The sequence below is a fragment of the Cupressus sempervirens genome, chromosome 7 (genome assembly GCF_028749045.1).
Source record: "Cupressus sempervirens isolate cs-2001-9-10 chromosome 7, ASM2874904v1, whole genome shotgun sequence".
NCBI lineage: Eukaryota > Viridiplantae > Streptophyta > Pinopsida > Cupressales > Cupressaceae > Cupressus > Cupressus sempervirens.
Genome location: NC_143124.1, coordinates 629,152,878 through 629,170,629, shown reverse-complemented (window position 1 = coordinate 629,170,629; position 17,752 = coordinate 629,152,878). Strand labels below are relative to the sequence as shown.

The 17,752-nt window shown below is 36.9% G+C and overlaps 2 protein-coding genes across 2 annotated transcripts in view; both read right to left on the bottom strand.

The window, feature by feature from the left end:
- The window catches only part of URE (urease), a 356,063-nt gene that overhangs the window by 199,272 nt on the left and 139,039 nt on the right, over positions 1-17,752 (bottom strand). The window lies entirely within an intron of this gene.
- On the bottom strand, positions 6,640-16,847 carry LOC149548274 (uncharacterized). Its single transcript, XM_089793663.1, has 8 exons — positions 16,722-16,847; positions 16,020-16,127; positions 9,134-9,501; positions 8,690-8,988; positions 8,150-8,547; positions 7,821-8,044; positions 7,523-7,710; positions 6,640-7,426 (listed from the first exon to the last, which is right to left on the bottom strand). Exons 1-8 carry the CDS (start codon positions 16,845-16,847, stop codon positions 6,813-6,815), a joined length of 2,325 nt encoding a protein of 774 aa, XP_089649789.1. The 3' UTR covers positions 6,640-6,812.

Below are 17,752 nucleotides of genomic sequence, written 5' to 3'. Positions count from 1 at the left end.
TTACCTCAGTGATTGTCACCTCTTAAATAATGAATATAGATGGTGGAGCCCATAATAGTCAATAGCCTGACAAATAAAATTATTTTATTAATAATTTAAAGAATACAAATGAATTACAATTCAATCATACCAAGTCTTTTCCTGCAGTGATCTATCTTCACTCTAGAAAGAGGTTTGTTGAGAATGTTTGTTGTCTGATCTGCAGTGCAAATGTATTCTAATTTTACAGTATTCCTATCTACCATATCTCTTACATAATGGTAAGGAATTTCGATATGCTTGGACCTGTCATGAAAAACCGAAAGCTTGATGAAACTTTGATTATCACAATGAATAATCATAGGATTCATGGCTTGACCAAATAATCCCACAAGGAACTTCCTCAACCAAACTGCTTTTCGAGAGGCCATTGCTACTGCAATGTATTTGGCTTCTGTGGAGCTTTGTGCTACTAAAGACTATTTTCTGCATATCCAAGATATCATTGCTGATCCTAAATTGAAACAGCATCCTAAAGTACTTTTTCTATCTTTAATACTTCCACCCCAATCTAAGTTAGTGAATCCATGTAAATCTAAGTCAACTTTCTCATATTTGAGCCCAAGATTAAAAGTGCCAAGTATCTCATAATGTGTTTAACTACAACTAGATGAATCTCCTTTGGCTCACACATAAACAAACTTAAGGCATTAACAGCATAGCAAATATCAGGTCTTGTATTGACCAAGTACATAAGTGATCCAATTATTTATCTGTAGAGAGTAGAATCTATGGAAGGTGATTCTGTTATTGCTTCTTTAAGTTTATGTAGATTAGTCTCCATTGGAGAAGACATAGACTTGCAATTCCACATTCCAAATCTCTTCAAGATATCTGATGTATACTTCCCTTGATTAAGTATAATGCTATCAAAATTTTGCCGTACTTCCAGTCCTAGAAAGTAATGGAGACCCAAGTCTTTTATCTCGAAATCTCTAATTAGATCTTATTTTCATTGATTTATGAGATGATCACCACCTGTTATTAGTAAATCATCAACATACAGTATCATAATTACCATATCATCTTTATCCCTTTCATAATATAAATTAAAATCGACTTCCTTTTTGGAGAATCCTAAGATGGTGAGATACTTATCAATTATTTCATACCAAGCCCTTGGAGCCTGCTTAAGCCCATAGAGAGCTTTCTTGAGCCTACAAACAAAAACGTTACGATCATGAGTTTCAAATCCTTCAGGTTCCTCCAAATATACTTGATCTGTAATATTTTCATTTAGGAATGTTGTTTTTACATCCATATGATGTAATTTCCATCCCTTTGATGCTGCAATAGCTAGGACTGCTCGTACAGAGGTGTATCTAGCAACAGGAGCAAAAGCTTCTTCATAATCAATCCCTTCTTTCTGGAGAATCCTCTGCCTACAAATTTGGCTTTATATTTTTCACTACTACCGTTAGCAACATGCTTTATTTTAAATATCCACTTGGAAGAAACAACAGATTTTCCTTTAGATCTTAGAACAATTTCCCAAACATCATTCTTCATAATAGATTGGTATTCTTCTATCATAGCTTCTTTCCAAGTTGTATGTTTGATAGCATCTGAAAGATTGGTTGGTTCTGTTTTGGACAAATCATTCATGTTTGTTGTATAACTAGAAAATCTTTTGGATCTTCTGCTTTCTCTGACCGTTCCAGAAGGTGCAACAAAGTCTTCCTCAACTGTTTTAATGGCCCAAACTGGTCTAATCTTTGAATTTTGAGATTCTCCAAGATTAACGTTTTGAATTTCATCTTCAATTCCTTCCATGTTCTCCCTCTGAGATTCAGACTCAGTATTTCTTTCAGAACTAGGTCAAGGAGAGAGTTCTTCAAAACTTAGGGCTCTTTTGAATGCTAGATTTTTTTCAAAAATTACATCCCTCCTAAGTTCAATATAACTCTGTCCAGGTATGAAAATCCTATATGCTTTAGATGTTTCACTATACCCTACAAAAATACCTTTCCTCCCGAAGCATTCTAACTTAGTTCTCTTTTCTTTTGGATCATGGATATATACAGGGCACCCAAAAACCCTAAGATGACTTATATTGAGTTTAACCTTAGTAAAGACTTCTTCAAGAGTTTTATCTCTAAGGTAGGAGTGAGGGCTTTTGTTTTGAATATAGACAGCAATACAAGAGGCTTCTGCCCAAAGATAATATTCTAGATTTTAATCAAATATCATAGCTCTAACAGCTTCTATAATTGTTCTATTATTTCTTTCTGCTACCCTATTTTGTTCTAGATTATGAGGAATGGTATACTCCCTCTTAATTCTTGTTTCTTTACAAAACCTTTTAAACAAACTTGAGGTGTATTCCCCTACATTATCAGTTCTAAGAGTTTTAATTTTATGTCTTGATAAGTTTTTAGTTAATGTTTTAAATTCTTTAAATCTCTTTAGGATTTGTTCTAATTCTTTGCACTTTAAAAAGTAAATATTGTTTTCTTAGAGAAGTCATCTATGAACAAAATATAATACAAGAATCCTCCAAGAGAGGGAACAGACATAGGTCCACATAAATCCGAATAGATTTATTCCAAAACATTGTTGGTCTTTCTAGTGCTATCATGAAATGGACTTTTGGTGTTTTTACCTAGAGTGCACCCTTTGCATATGCTTGAGTGGTCTTTATTTAGTTTAGGTGAACTAGTAACCATCTTCTCTATAGTTGATAAGGTTTTGAAATTTAGATGTCCTAACCTTCTGTCCCATATTTCATTTATGTCTACAGCTTAATGAATTAAGGCTTGAATAGGTCAACTAGGTTCTGAATTTAATTCATACAAAGACCCTTTTCTCTAACCAATCAACTTCACTTTCTTAATTGAGGAGTTCTTAACCCAAGATATTACTTTACCGTCCATGAATGCAACATTATGTCCATCATCTTCAAGTGTTGTAACCGAGATTAGATTTCTTTTTATTCCTGGTACATAGAGTACTCCTTTGAGAAGAAGAGAATTTCTTGATTTTAGTTTCAAGGTGCAATTTCCAATTCCTTTAACAAGATGTGCTAAATTATCACTGATGTTGACTTCGCCGTTAACTTTTTCTGATATAGAGTCTAGTGGTTCTTTGTATCCTATAATATGTCTAGATGATCGTCTATCAATCACCCATGCTTTATTTGAGACTTCATTTCATAGTGATGAATACAATACACGATTCTCAAGATCATAGTTACCTTCTTCCCTAGTAACATTTGTACAGTTCAATTATTCTTTAGATTTCTCAGGACAATTAGGTCTGTTGTGTCCAAATTTTTCACATCTGAGGCACTGCACTTTATTTTGGATAGATCTTTCTTAGATTTGTCATTCTTTTGATTTCCCCTTTTCTTCTTGAAATGCTTCTTCTTGCCTTTAGAGGAGTTTGTATTAAGAACATGAAGTTTTTCATCTTCCATTTTCAATTTCCCTCCTTTCTTTAGTTTTATGGATTCTTTCTAAAGACAATCTCCCTTAAGTCTGTTGAAGTCAGGAAGTTTATGTCTGGCACTTACTCCTTGTGTGAAAGTTTCCCATTAATCTGGTAATCCATCTATAGCCATCAATGTTAGTTCCATGTCACTGATGATGGTTCCTATACTTGAAAGTTCATCTCTTAGGCTAGCAACCCTTAGGAAGTACGAATTCATCGATTCTGGCTTCTTTATTTGAATGTGATTTAACTGCCATTTTAGTGCGAGAACTCTAGGTGCATTGTTAACATCATATGCATTTAGTAGTGCATTCATCATAGCAAATGTTGTTTGATGTTTTGTTAGCATGGGTACAATATCATTTTTCACTCCATTTAATATGAAATGAATGATTTTCCTATTTCTTTTAATCCAGAAGGATTTATGAGGTTCAACTGTAGGTTGTCTGGATACTGATTCAACAAATTGTTTTACACCATTTTCTTTAAGAATCATCATAATTCTGAATTTCTAGGCATCAAAGTGTTCTTTCCCATCAAACCTATCCTCTGGTCTGATTGTGTATGCCATTGAAGATAGGAGAATAGTGTTAGATATATATAAGGTCTGATTACTTAATTTGCAGAGCCTAGGCTCAACTACTAGAGCTCTGATACCATGTAAAGTTTCTGCAAATTCTATTCAAAACTTTTCAGACTTTTACAATATCCTTTTATTGATGAAGATGATCTTCTTAATGTTTTGAAGCAGGAGGAGTTGTTATCTTCTAACTCTGATCTGAATTTGTTTTATATCTGCAAGTAAAATCGTATAGGAGTATTGCTTGAGGAAGCAGACTTGTAATTATTGTGTGTCCTCAAACTACAATAATACCTACCCTTTATATCAAGACCAAAGGGCATGTCCCTTAAAGGGACATGACCTTATCTAGGTCGTCCCAAACACCACTTGAAGAAATCGGTGCCTAAAGGAAATAATTAAATGTTCAACTAACATAACAAACTGTTATGGTTAGTACAAGATGTAATTTCTTCCAAGGATCGCTGCCTATCTCATTGCCAAGTCTAGTGCATATATAGGCTATCGTATGATATAATGGAGAAGACTAAGGTGCAGTCTGCACTTCTCAGACCAGCATGAATATCAGCTTTATATTTAACAATTTGTTAATTTAAAGATTATCGGTTCGACCTGGGTGTTAATTAAAGCTGTATTTATTTTATTCTCCAAAGTCTACATATCTATAATTACTGGTCTGTGTGTTCAATAGTCTATAAAGTCCAATAATATGATGAACATTAATTTTTCTTTCTTGTCTAGTCTTTGTGTTTGATGACTATTAGACTTAACTTGGCAACATACTTGCTGACTTCTTAAACAATTGTAAGGCCTTTGTCTAAAACTATCATTCAATCTTATGACAGAAACTATGAGGCTTATAGTTCACATGATCACTTGTAATCTAATCCTTCATAACATGTGTTCTATAAAGTTCATTTATTTTCATCAATGTCACCTTCATTCTTCTTTTGACATCAATAACAATATTTCCATCACCCTTAATATCGCCACTTCATGCTATCGAGCCAAAGAGTTTATTTAAATTCATTATATTTGAAAGTCAATCAAAGCAATCTTGCAACATTTACACCGCGTCCATCTTGTCTCTAACTGACCCACGGAAGGCCTCACCTTCTTGGCCACTACAAGTTATATATGTTTTATAATTCACTGCAGGAGGGTCGCTCTTAGATTTGATAATCATCGTTCTCTATATTCATCTACAAGAACCTTTCCAAGCATTGAGAATCATCTTCTCTATAGTCTTGTTGTGTATTTCATTGAGGTACTACAGCTAAGCCATTTGCTAGAGCAGTAGCTCGTAAGTCAGGTTGTATTATTCATCGACCCAAACAAAGCATTGGAGTCGGGTCGTCCTGCAAGTCTTAGACGGACACCGAGATTCAGGTCACGAATTGTCTCTCCTTGAGTTCATTGCCATGTCAATCGTATGTGAAATATCATGATTATTGGGCCTGAACTTTTATTCAAAGCTGTCATTCATATGTGCCACGCCATGTTTTACAGAATTATTGATTGTTTTAAAAATTGTTGCAAGATTCAGAATTGCACGTGATTCTTTAAACTAAAATAAGCAAATGTTGATCTGTTATTGCAAAGTGGTTATTGTCATACTCGTGATAATAAAAGATATGATCAAGAGGTCCATACAAAGGCACAACCAAGATGTCTCTGAGATGGGCTGCATCCATTAAAATAACATTTATGAGCTTAATATCTCATGATGCCATAGGCGGATAAGGCATGATATATGGCAAAGGAATAAGAGATCATGAAATCCTAAGATTTAGTATAAATTCCTCCAAGTATTAAGGACCATCATGGTTGAGCTAAGGAAGGAAAGAGTGGGAAGAATTCCTGCAATGAAAAAAAGAATATAATCAGTTTAGCATCTAAATCAAATAGAAAAATAGCTCATGTAAATCCTTGTAAGGAATCTTGTTATCAAGTCGAGCGATGGTTTGTTACTCTAGCACTAGGTTGCTCAGTGACCTTTCAGTGGTATCCCACGCCTAATTCCAAGGTAGGAAGGGTCATTCTCAATTAAGGTTGCATGGGATATTCAAGGGTCCACGGTTGAAAGGCAAAGCCTTTGAGAATGCTTTGTTTACCATATGGGGTAAATGAATTAATGCATAGAAACGAAGAAACAAGAACATGTAACAGCAGTACTCCTTTTATTCACATACATGCCGAAGAGATTACAGAATGCTTACAATGGTGATTACAATAATCTTGGATGGTGTACATATACTTTCCTAACAATAACTTTCCTGAAGGGACCAGTCGGCTACATAACAATAACCTTCCCGACGGGACCCGTCGGCTACACAATATCTATCGACAACATGCTTCTCTTCTCCACCAAATCCCAAGATATGCATAAGACCATAGTTGGAAAACTCGCCAAATGCAAAAACTCGCCAAGCCCCCCAAAAGTTTAATCGGGAAAAACTCGGCGATTTAAAAAAAAAACTCGGGAAAAACTCGGGAACCTAAAAAACCACTGAAATTTAATTAAAAATACATTTATTTTGCAAAATTTAATGAGAAGATGCATCTAATAAGTTAATTAAAGACAATACAAAAGAAAGAAACAAAGTTTAGATATATATAAATGCATAATGCGTACAAAATTGCATTCTCATGCAGAATGCTCATGGTAGGAAGCAAAATAGTAAATTACTAAATAGTTTCAATCTGTCAAACTAGAAGTAAATACTAAAAGTCTAAATACATCAATACAATGTGACAATGCCAATCACATCTTCCTCTTTCCACTTGCACTAGCAGGAAAGCGAGGGGGTCTAGTCCTAGAAGAAGTGCCCCGCACTGGGATAGGGCGTGAGCTGCGTGACTGTGAACTCTGTGGCTGTGCCCCCTCGCTCGACGTCCCTACTGACTGGCTCGGCGTCCTGGAAGAGGATGCATCTCCTCCTAATGGTAATGTCTGATCCTCGCCTGAATCATCATCATCCTCGTCCTCATCCTCAATGTCATCCATAGTGAACTGAAAATCAGTGTCAACCTCCCCCTCCATGGCCTGCCTCTCCAAATCAGCGATCTCATCTGGTGTAAACAATGGACTTGGCTCCTGTGCTGTCCAATCAGAATAAGGATCTATCTCATCTAGATCAAGCGGACCAGGTAGTTCTAAGAGTTGTGACTTTTTTATGCGCAACTTAAGATTATAGTGCACATAAACAAGGTCATTAAGCCGTTTTTGAGTCATTCTGTTTCTTTTCTTTGTATGGATGGACTCAAATAAGCTCCAATTGCGCTCACAATGGGATGAGCTACAAGGTTGGGATAGGACTCTGAGAGCAAATTTCCTTAAATTGGGGGTATTGCCACCCCAACTTGCCCACCAAGCATCTGCAAAACAAAATTTAAAAAGTTATAAAGCAATAAAAAACAAAATTAGAAGCACAACTTATCAATTAGCAAAAGTTTTAATGTTTGACGCTTTACCTGGTGCTTGAGTAGATCTTGCTCTCTTTGCTAGCATAGAAGAGAACAAAGGACCCCTTGATTCCACATAGATTTGTTGTTCGGTCACAATAAGGTCTCTCTCCTCTTCACTTGATATCATTCTCTCAATGCATTTAGAGAGACCTTCCATGACCTCTCCATTAGGATCTGAGTAGGAATCATCAGCCCTAAAACAAATAGAAAATGATATCAAGTCTTACTACACAACCTTAAAAAGTAAAGTAAAATAAAGACTTATTAAAATCCCAACTTCAAGGACAATCAATTATCATAATACCTGAATTTGGGATTGAGGAAGTAGCCTGCTGCATGAATAGGTTGGTGGAGCATATTGTTCCACCTCCTATCAATTATTTCCCAAATGGGGTCAAATCTGAGACTGTCCCCGTGATAGTAACTTCTAACAGCCTCTTTCGCCCTATCCATGGCCTCATAAAGACCTCCCATTGGAGATTGCTGCCCATCACATGTGCGCAAGACTAGAACCAGGGGCAGAGACATCTACATTTGAAATTTGAAAAATACAAATTAGTTAATAACATAGTAAGTTATGAATTGAAAATGAAACTTGAATAAACTAAAAGTCTAAAAATATAATGAAGTTACCTCCACAATCTCCTTAGCCTTTGCAAAAAAGCTATCATCAAAGACTATTCGTGCCACAGCTTCTCCTTCGGGCTTCTTTGAGTAAGGTGAAGCAACCCAATCAGCACACACAAACATTTGCTTCAAAGCCAATATGTGGTCAAGAATACTTTGCAACGTCAAGAAGACCGTTGCAAACCTTGTCATAGCAGGTCTCATCAAATCTTTGCCTTTAGTGGCTTTTCTCATCAAACTGAGAACCCATGGGTGATTATAGATATATTTCGTGACTCGCCTAGCATCTTCCACAACTGGACTCACCCAATCAAGTTTTCCTATGTCCTCCAAAAGAAGGTCAAGGACATGTGCTGCACAAGGTGACCAAAAAAGTGTGGGATGCCTCTCTTGGAGGATTCTACCTAAAAGATTAGCAAAAAATCAATAATCAGTAACAAACTTTCCATATTTAGTATTTACAAATTACATCAAATCTAAATTGAATAATACCATAGCATTACATTCATGATTCATATTGATTCAAATATAAAAAATTAAATCTACCTGCTGCCACATATGCTGCTGCATTATCTGTGATTATTTGCACCACATTCTCTATTCCCACCTCCATGACAACATTCTCCAACATTAAAGCCAATGTGGCTGCATTTTTCACTTTGTTGGAGGCATCGACAGATTTCCAAAACACCACATCATCTTTGCAAGCAATCAAGAAGTTAATAATGGTTCTACTTCTTCCATCTGTCCACCCATCAGATAAAATGGTGCAGCCATACTTCTTCCACTCTTTCTTTTGGTCTTCTATCAACAATCTTGCCCTACCAACCGCTTTGTCAAGCAACCTACAAAATTTAAGTGTAATATTAAATAAAGTGTAAGTGTTAGTAAAAAATTAGGAAATAAGTTATAACAATTAAGATTTAAAATATAACAATGAACTAAAGTGAATCTCAATTATTTACAATTACTAAATAGTAAAATACTAACCTTCCACTCATATCCTTGCGATTAGGCGGCTTGTACCCTTTGCCTGATATTGTCATTGCATTCACCATATTGACCCAATAGGGACTATCAGCGGCATTCATTGAGATATTGTTGAAAAACCAAAAATCAGCTGCTGCAATATCAGTTTGCTCATGCACCTCCTTAAACCATGCAGTGCCCTCTAATGATGGCTGTGCTCCAGGTGTGTTCCTGGGCACAAAATAACCACCTATCCCTGATGGGGATCTAGATGGTGATGATGAAGAAGTAGGAGATGTAGAAGAAGTGGAACCGGTAAAAGAGAAATTTCGTTTGCGGATCCGTGGGCCACGAAGAGATCCGGGTATGTTCTCAAGTGCTTCTTCTTCCTCTTGCATATCAAAAGGAGCTCCTTCAGATTCAGCTATGGCTGCCCTCATAGCTATTTTTGCCCTCTCCCTATTCAATTTTTTCTCTTCAGCAGCTGCAAGTAGGGCATGGATGAATCTTTTTTCTTCATCAGTTACCTTGAGACAAGGATTTGAGTCATGTTTCTTTATGCCTGCAAGGTGGTATTTGAGGCGGTTTATGCCTCCAGAAATAATTCTCTCACAGGGAATGCATATCACCTTCCCAATATCATTTGGATTTGGAGCTTCATAGGCATACCGCCATGCCTTATCTCTTGCATTTTTAGGTCGAGTGCCTATATATCCAGATGGGCATGGTGTTTGTGGCCACTCTTCTTGTGGGTTTGTCATTTTTTTAATGGTTGACCGTTGCCCTACACATAAATATATAGAGAAATGAATAAACAAAGTTAGAACTTAGAAGCTAGGGTTTCAAATGATTCAAACTTCAAACTTGAACCATATCCTTAGCAAACAACAAACTTCAACCATATCCTTAGAAGCTAGGGTTTCAAATGATTCAAAATGATTTTAAATGATTTGAAAACATTTACAAAAAACAACAAAAACAAAAGAACATTTGTTATAAAACTATAAAAAGTTTTCAAACTATGATAAGATGAACATACCTGGAAAGAAATTTGTCTTCTAAAATCGGTTAGAATCCTCTACAATCCACTCAAATCCGCCTTGAATCACTTGCAATCAGCCAAGAATGCCTCCAAACCTTCTTCTCTTCACTCCTCAAGGTTCTAAACAATGCAAATACAAGAAAGAATGAGAAAAAACACACTCACTGCCGCTTAAATCCTCACAGGCCGCGTTCACCAGTAAACCGCGAGTTTTTAGGAAAAACTCGCCGAGTTTTTTCCGACTACTCGCCGATTACTCGGCGAGTTTTTACCAGTTTGCCGAGTTTTTAAATCGGCGAGTTAACTGGTTAAAAACTCGCCGAGCTAGGAAACTCGGCGAGTTTTAAAAACTCGCCGAGTACTCGGCGAGTTTTCCATCTATGCATAAGACAGAGATAAGTTATGCATTCAATTATCTGGTAGTAACAAGTATTTTACTTTCTTGAATTCGAAATTAAAAGTTGAGGATATGTTAATTTGATTAATTTCGGAAATCAATTCCTCTTAATGTATTCAAATCAGCTTATTTTCCAAGCGAACATGAAATGTATCTATATGCATGAGATAGGCTTACCAGATGGTTATTATATTTGTCTTTCATTTATATGAATAATGAATATCAAAATATCTTTTAACTATATTTTATTGCCACAGTTAGCAATAGAAGAAAAAAGGATGATACAGTGGTATTTGATGCCTAAGTAGTATTTGTCATTATGATATAGTGGTATTTGATGCCCTAAATGGTATCTGTCATTACGATACAATGGTATAACTATTTGTGCCCTAAGTGGAATATGTGGACTAAACTAAGTTTTGCAGATGCTGCCCTAGGCGGATTCTGGCTTTGGTATTTAGGGTATGGAAAACTTAAATCCTCTATTTAGATTTGTTGATAATGCCTTAAATTATTAGTTATGATATTTCAGTTAAGCTGATTATAACCGTTAAATCTCCTTTTGCATGAGCATAACTCTTATAACTGCCTTCCAATGAATGTGAAGTAGTATTTGTATTTTGATGTTATCCTAGTTGTTAACCAAGACCAGGAAAAAGGTGATGTTACATATGGTATCAAAGTTCTGGGTTTAACACTGAACCTTGGGCCCAACACTATTTCAGGGAAGCTTGTGCACTTTATTTAAATAAAATAAGAACAATTACAATACTCTGAAATTTTTAAAGTTTTGCACACAATCTGATCAAATGAAGATTAGATCAGATATATAAGAACTCTAATAGACTTTTACTGCATATGCTCACAATACAAATATCAAAGACTGTTGTTTTTGCATGATGATAACCATCATAACACAATATAGAAACGGTGATAAACAACCTGGAAGAACACAAATGATACCAAACAAACACAATATAGCATCTATAATAACAGACTAAACAATACGAACAAAAATGTCTAAAAGACACGATACAACAATACTAAGATAGTCTTCACAATACGATCATTTAATCAGCAGGACAATATACAAAGACTAAAAAAACTCTACACTCACAGTCAAAGCCTCATCACAACATTCGTATCCTTGTAGAATACTGAAGTGTCTGCAATAATTCTTGTTCACAGTTCATACACAATGCACAAAGGATACACCCATGAGAAATGATAATCAATGATCAACGTAAGCGCCAAGAGAATATTGAGAGGTATTGGAAGAAAACAATTGCACAAGAATGTGAACCGATGAGGCATTATTAACTTCAATGAACCAACCATCATAATAAAAAGGCTTCAAATAATAATAATAAAGTTGCCAGCAAATATATAACATCAAACGAGGTTCAGCCCATATCCGTGATTGCAAATAAGCTTAAAATCACAACATATTGGAATCCAAGCACCATCAAATTGCATAAGAGTCAAGTCTATGTCAGCAGAGTGCTCAACAGTGGTAGAGTGATAATATACACTGATAGAAATTTAAAACACCTTATGCCAAGACAACATGATATACACTAAATAATATGAGAGACATGATCTTGGAGATAACGAAGCTTGCTTTGAAAAGAAAACATAATAAACCAGAATAAGAAGAATGATGACATCCATGAATTGAACAAAATTCAGAGAGCTGAAGAGGTACGAACAAAACTTGAAGAGAGCTGTAATGGCCAGCTCATAGTGAGAAACCAAAATTGCATAACTGATAATGATCCAAACCATACGGTGGAGACAACACTATCGTCGTCCGAATTTGAGTATGTGCGGGCAGATTACTGAAATGTTGTGCGGTGGCATAGGTAAACTTCATACGGCAACTTTAACATGTAATACTTTGTGTGAAAACTCAGCTGCAAGCCGTACAACACACAATGGTATGCTTAGGATTGATGAAGATGGAGAAATGGGTTGTGTGATTGGAGAATTCTTTACCAAAGGTGAATGTAGATGATATATTGAACACCGATTGCAAAGACAGTAGAGAGAAAGAACTACAAACAAACCCAATTTGTCTCTGTATAGTAATTTATTTGCAAACAAAGATGGTGCTTCAATTTTACAAATCCAAGTAATACAAAGAATCGAATAGGGTGAGGGTTGAATCCCACCACCAAAACCATGATAGCCAAGTAGGGAAGATCTTGCACTTTTAAAATGGTAAGATAAGCAAAACTCCAAAGGAATTAACAAAACAAATAAACAAATCAAGTTGCATCCCTAAACAACTCAACCTAATAGACATATATACCTTGTCGAGGGAGAAACGAAGTGCTGGCACAAGACATAACAAACACCTATGGAAATAATTAAAATAGAAATTGGTCCTCGATATATTAATTCAATTCGTCCCATAAACAAATTTCAAATATTTTATTTATTTTATGATGGGAACATTACATTAAAGACTATCATACAAGTCTGATTCAACAAAACATAGATGTATCTACCACTGATTTTGTAATGATATGAAGATATTTATCACTTGTACAATTAGTTGTCTGGCTGTCGTTTTCCTTATGAACATTGCTAATGATTATGAATAGCATCAAGGCATATTGTGTTTGGCATATATACAATTTGCGGACAATATAATAATATCAGGCACTTTATTTGCCGTTGACAATATATAAAACCTGGCAGGAAAGAATTTTAGAAGGTAGCGACTGAGACAAAAAATATTAATGATTAGGAGACATGGAGAGGACAGTACGAAAGTAGCACTACAACAGTAATAATAACTAAATTCACCTCTAACTTCTGATTAGAATTAAGAGGAGCAATGGTTATAAAGTAATTAATTAAAAAATTCAATTAAACACCTAAACCATAGTGATGGAAAAAATTGATTATGGGAAGGTACAACTTAAAACATGGTCTATTCATCTAAAGACAACGATTACTATTTTGGAAAGGAGCCATCCTCATAAAGAGACCTGTCTCAAGAAACCAACCTCTCAATTATAAATATTGGAGATTCAAACTTATTCAAAGGAGGAAAAAGATATGGAGGGCTCCAGAGTTACAATTTGTGGATGCAAAGTTCAAAAGAAATTATTTATCAGAGGCCACATTTTAGGAATATCATAACCGTAGCAAAGATGAACATAAATCAATGACAGTGATGATCATCTCAATTACAAAGTTAGTAGGAAGGCCCTCACACATTCAAAGAGACAAAGGCTAAGAATAGAGAGAATTATTTTTTAATTGTGGACTCAGAAGATTGCATTCGTAATATATTTGATCCACTAAGGAACAATTCATATTACATCCAATCTCCTATATCAATATTATATGAGAGTTCCTTAGTAATCATTAATACAATTTGGCATACCAAGAATATAACCTGCATAATTATACTTCGAATTCCAATCCATGAAGCATCTCAATTGTATGCCATACTATCATCTCACTTATTAGGGAGTTCTAAATCATCCGATGTTTCCTTACCGTATGGAATAAATAGATTAATGCATACAAAGAATAGACAAGAATATGTAACAGCAGTACTCCTTTTTATTCGCATATATGCCAAAGAGATTACATAGTGCTTAATGATGATTACAATGATGATCCAAAGTTGTCCATATACCATTCCGAAGAACCTTCCCGAAGGGGCCCGTCGGCTACATAACAGTTACCAACGACATCAACCCATCAACTACACAATATTTACCAATGACATCATCCCCCCTAAAAGAAAAAGTCATCTTCGGACGACAATTACAAAATATCCGAGACAGATTAACAAAATGAATACATTAATTGACTAAATGGAATACATTAACTAACTGCAACAAGATAGATTTGTTTTTGTCACACCACTTTCACATTTGTCCTGTACCTGTACCAAACTAGTCTTCAAACCACATTGCATCTATAGCCTCTGCTAACACAATACTGTCTCGTTAGTCAAGCTGACATTGATAGCCACCCGTGTCGCTTTCTCTGCTTCCAACTCCTAGGTACCCTGAGCCAAGTGTCGTGGTACTGCCTTCAACTGGATGATCAGCTCCTCCCGAGCTCTCTATGCATCCACCAAGACAGCTTCACGCCCAACACCTACTCCAAGTGCCTCGAAGCGTATCACCCCTCTCAAAAGGCTTGCTCTGGTGCTCACCCTACCTCTAGTACACAGACACAGTATGCCTGCAGCAACTCTAGGTCTCATCAACTGGTCACAGTTCCCACAACTGATAACTGCACCGATTGGGGGTCTAGGGGGCATCGCCCCCAGTGGGGTCGAGGGGTGGCGCCCCTGCGAGGTCCTGGGGCAGAGCCCCACCAAGACCAAATTAGCACTCTCAAACCCACACAAAACTCCATGGAACACACTTTTTTTGTGATTTTCTTCCGATCCCACACTCTTCTAGCCAACCACTTGCATTTTCTACCTATTTATGTCTTTCCCTTCCCTTCGGCATCATACGTTATTCATTCTAAACATTTTTTGATTTGTCGTAGTTTTGTTTTTTTGTTTTTTTTGTTTTTTTAGCTACAGATTCTTCCTCTAAGTTTTTCTTCCACTTCCTCTTTCCTAAATATTCCATTTATTCCTCTACTTGGTTAGGTCATTTATCTCTCCGTACAAACCAATTGTTCTACAAATTTCTCTCCTTCCCTAGCGTTCATACGGCCCTCCTTTAAGACTTCATGAACAGCTTCTTGCTTCTGCTATATTCGTCCAATAATGAAATGTACGTACCGTACGGACCATGCGAAACATTTTTTTTTAAAACGTATAGTGCATACACAAGCAAGGAAATGACGTATGGAACAGGTGTAGAGAATGTCGTACGAACTCCTCAAATGCTCTACAATTGTCGTACAGCGATTATATCCTCTATCTCTGCTTTACTCACCGTACTATGTCTTCCTCTTGATGTTCGTATGATCTCTGGCTGTTCCGTACGGTTTTTATAAATTACTGGCTTAAGAAGAAGGACGTCCACTGAAATCCATTGTCCACACACTGTATGGGACCTTTTGTTAACTCCTCTGATGTGTTTATCGTACAGTCTTGGTGAGGTACATAAAAGGCCGTATGGCCCTTGGATTTTTGAATATACATATATTTTTTCACTTTGTCGTACCGTGATCTACCATGGCTGTCTTGCACGTGCGTTGCCTTCCTTACCTCTGTACGTCGTACGGTCCATATTGCTAAAACATCATTACTTTTCCTTTGGCATATGGTAAATATGGTCTTGTGGCCATACGGTGACTAATGTCTTGCTGCTGTACGGTGACTTCATTTTTATTTTTATTTTTTTTCAATTTTTCTTTTTCACTAAATTTTACTGCTCCTCAATATTCGTTGACGACATAACAAGTCGCGCATGATATATTTTCAACTAGGAACCATTCACCATTTCCGAAATTTCCTACCCGTCTAATGTCCATACCTTTATTGCTCCATTATCACCTACTTCCAGGCTTTGGTATGGCCCGACCCATTTCACTTTAAACTTTCCCAGTTTGATTTTGTTCTGTCCGTCATACTTCAACACCAGCTGTCCTGGTTGGAACTTGTTCAGTTTTAGGTGTTTATCATGCCACGCTTTGCGCCTATTCTGTGTCACCTTCGTGGCTCATTGTGTCTGCACTCGTCGCTTATCAATTTTATTTAAGTTACACGATCTTCCACTCAAGTTTTCCATATCGCCTAGTTTGTTCTCAAAACTTGGTACCATGAATTCCATCGGCTGCCACTCCTTGCCGTCAATAACTGTATTCTTGATTTTAAAACCTTCACTCTGTACTGCTAAAGTTTTTATTAAGCCCTTCCTCTTTGTTTCCCGTGTAGACCGTATGATGTGTTTTCCTTGTTGTCGGCACCTTTCTACCATATCCGTGGTTCGACGTAACATTTTCTTTCTGCGCGGTCCGTCTATTGTATACCGTACAGTGGAATCTTTCCTTTTTCTGAATTCGTACTGTATGTTCTTCCCTTCAACTTTAGTCCTAACCACCTTTCCTTCTTCTGTTTCTTTGTATTCCTTTAGACATTCATTTCCCTCTTCTTTCTCACCTTTGTCGACCCTCAACATATTACAGCTCGGAAAGACCTCGTAATCCTCCATCTGCTAGTGGAAAAGACCGTTCACCAAATCCAAATCATCGTTCGTCGATCCACCTTCCAACCGTAGGACTCCTTTCTCATTGGGTTCCAATCGCTGCTTTCCTTCATCTTCTTCTTCGGAATCAAACAATACAACTTCTTCGCCCACCATTTGTGTGTACAAATCAATAATGAATCATCGTCCCTTGCTTCCCATTGATAGTGTATTCTTCTTCCAGTCATGCTTAACCCTTTTTTGTACGAGCCATCCTCGGCCCAAAACAGCATCATATCCTCTCCTCTCCAGTGGGATGACGACGAAGTTGAGTAGGAACGACTGTGTTCCAATAGTCACTGGTTGTGCCATCAGGATTCCCAACGGTTTGATCCCGTGTTGGTCTGCCATGAGCAACTAGAATGTAGGTGGCCACAACGTCGGTTGTCCCAACTTCTTCTAGGTATCTTCTGGTAGGATGTTTACCCTTGATCCTCCATCCACAATTATGTCTGAAAGGACCATTTCTAATATGCCCATCTCTACGACCGTCGAACACCGTCCGGATGTGAGGGCTAGTAGCATTGGGTCTGTTGTACTTGATCCACTTTCCTTTTCCCTTCCATGTTCTACTGGTGGTTTAGTAGTTGGAGTGATGTTTTTGAGTGTCGATCGAAGTTGAGGCATTGTGAATAGCAAATCGTTTATTTTGACTGGTACTTCAGTTTGTACTATCTGTCATATGATGTTTTGTTCTGCGCAGTTCCTTGTTGAGGTACCGATAGTGTCCTTCAATTGTGATTTCTCTGCCTGCGTTGCTTTCTCAATTTCCACTTGCGCTTCTTCCAATCTCCTCTTTTCTTCCCTTGGGTTGGGGTACAGTTTTGCTTTCTTAAGGGTGATTGCAAAGACTTCTTCGTTCGCGCCGATGCTAATTAAATTCACTCCTAATTTCGGGCACTTGGCATTTTCGTGATCTCCAGGACCGCACCATCTGCATAACAACTTTGGTGCATTTGTTGATGTACAAATCCGTGCAAAGTGGCCCCACAAATTGCATGCGCAACATTGAACCATCGAGC

Coding starts and splice junctions, on each gene's coding strand:
- LOC149548274 (XM_089793663.1), bottom strand. CDS start 16,847: ATGGTGGGCGAAGAAGTTGTATTGTTTGATTCCGAAGAAGAAGATGAA. Junction 9,502..16,019: donor GTGATAATGGAGCAATAAAG/GTATGGACATTA, acceptor GATATGCAAGAG/GAAGAAGAAGCACTTGAGAA. Junction 8,548..8,689: donor AGCAGCATATGTGGCAGCAG/GTAGATTTAATT, acceptor CTAATCTTTTAG/GTAGAATCCTCCAAGAGAGG.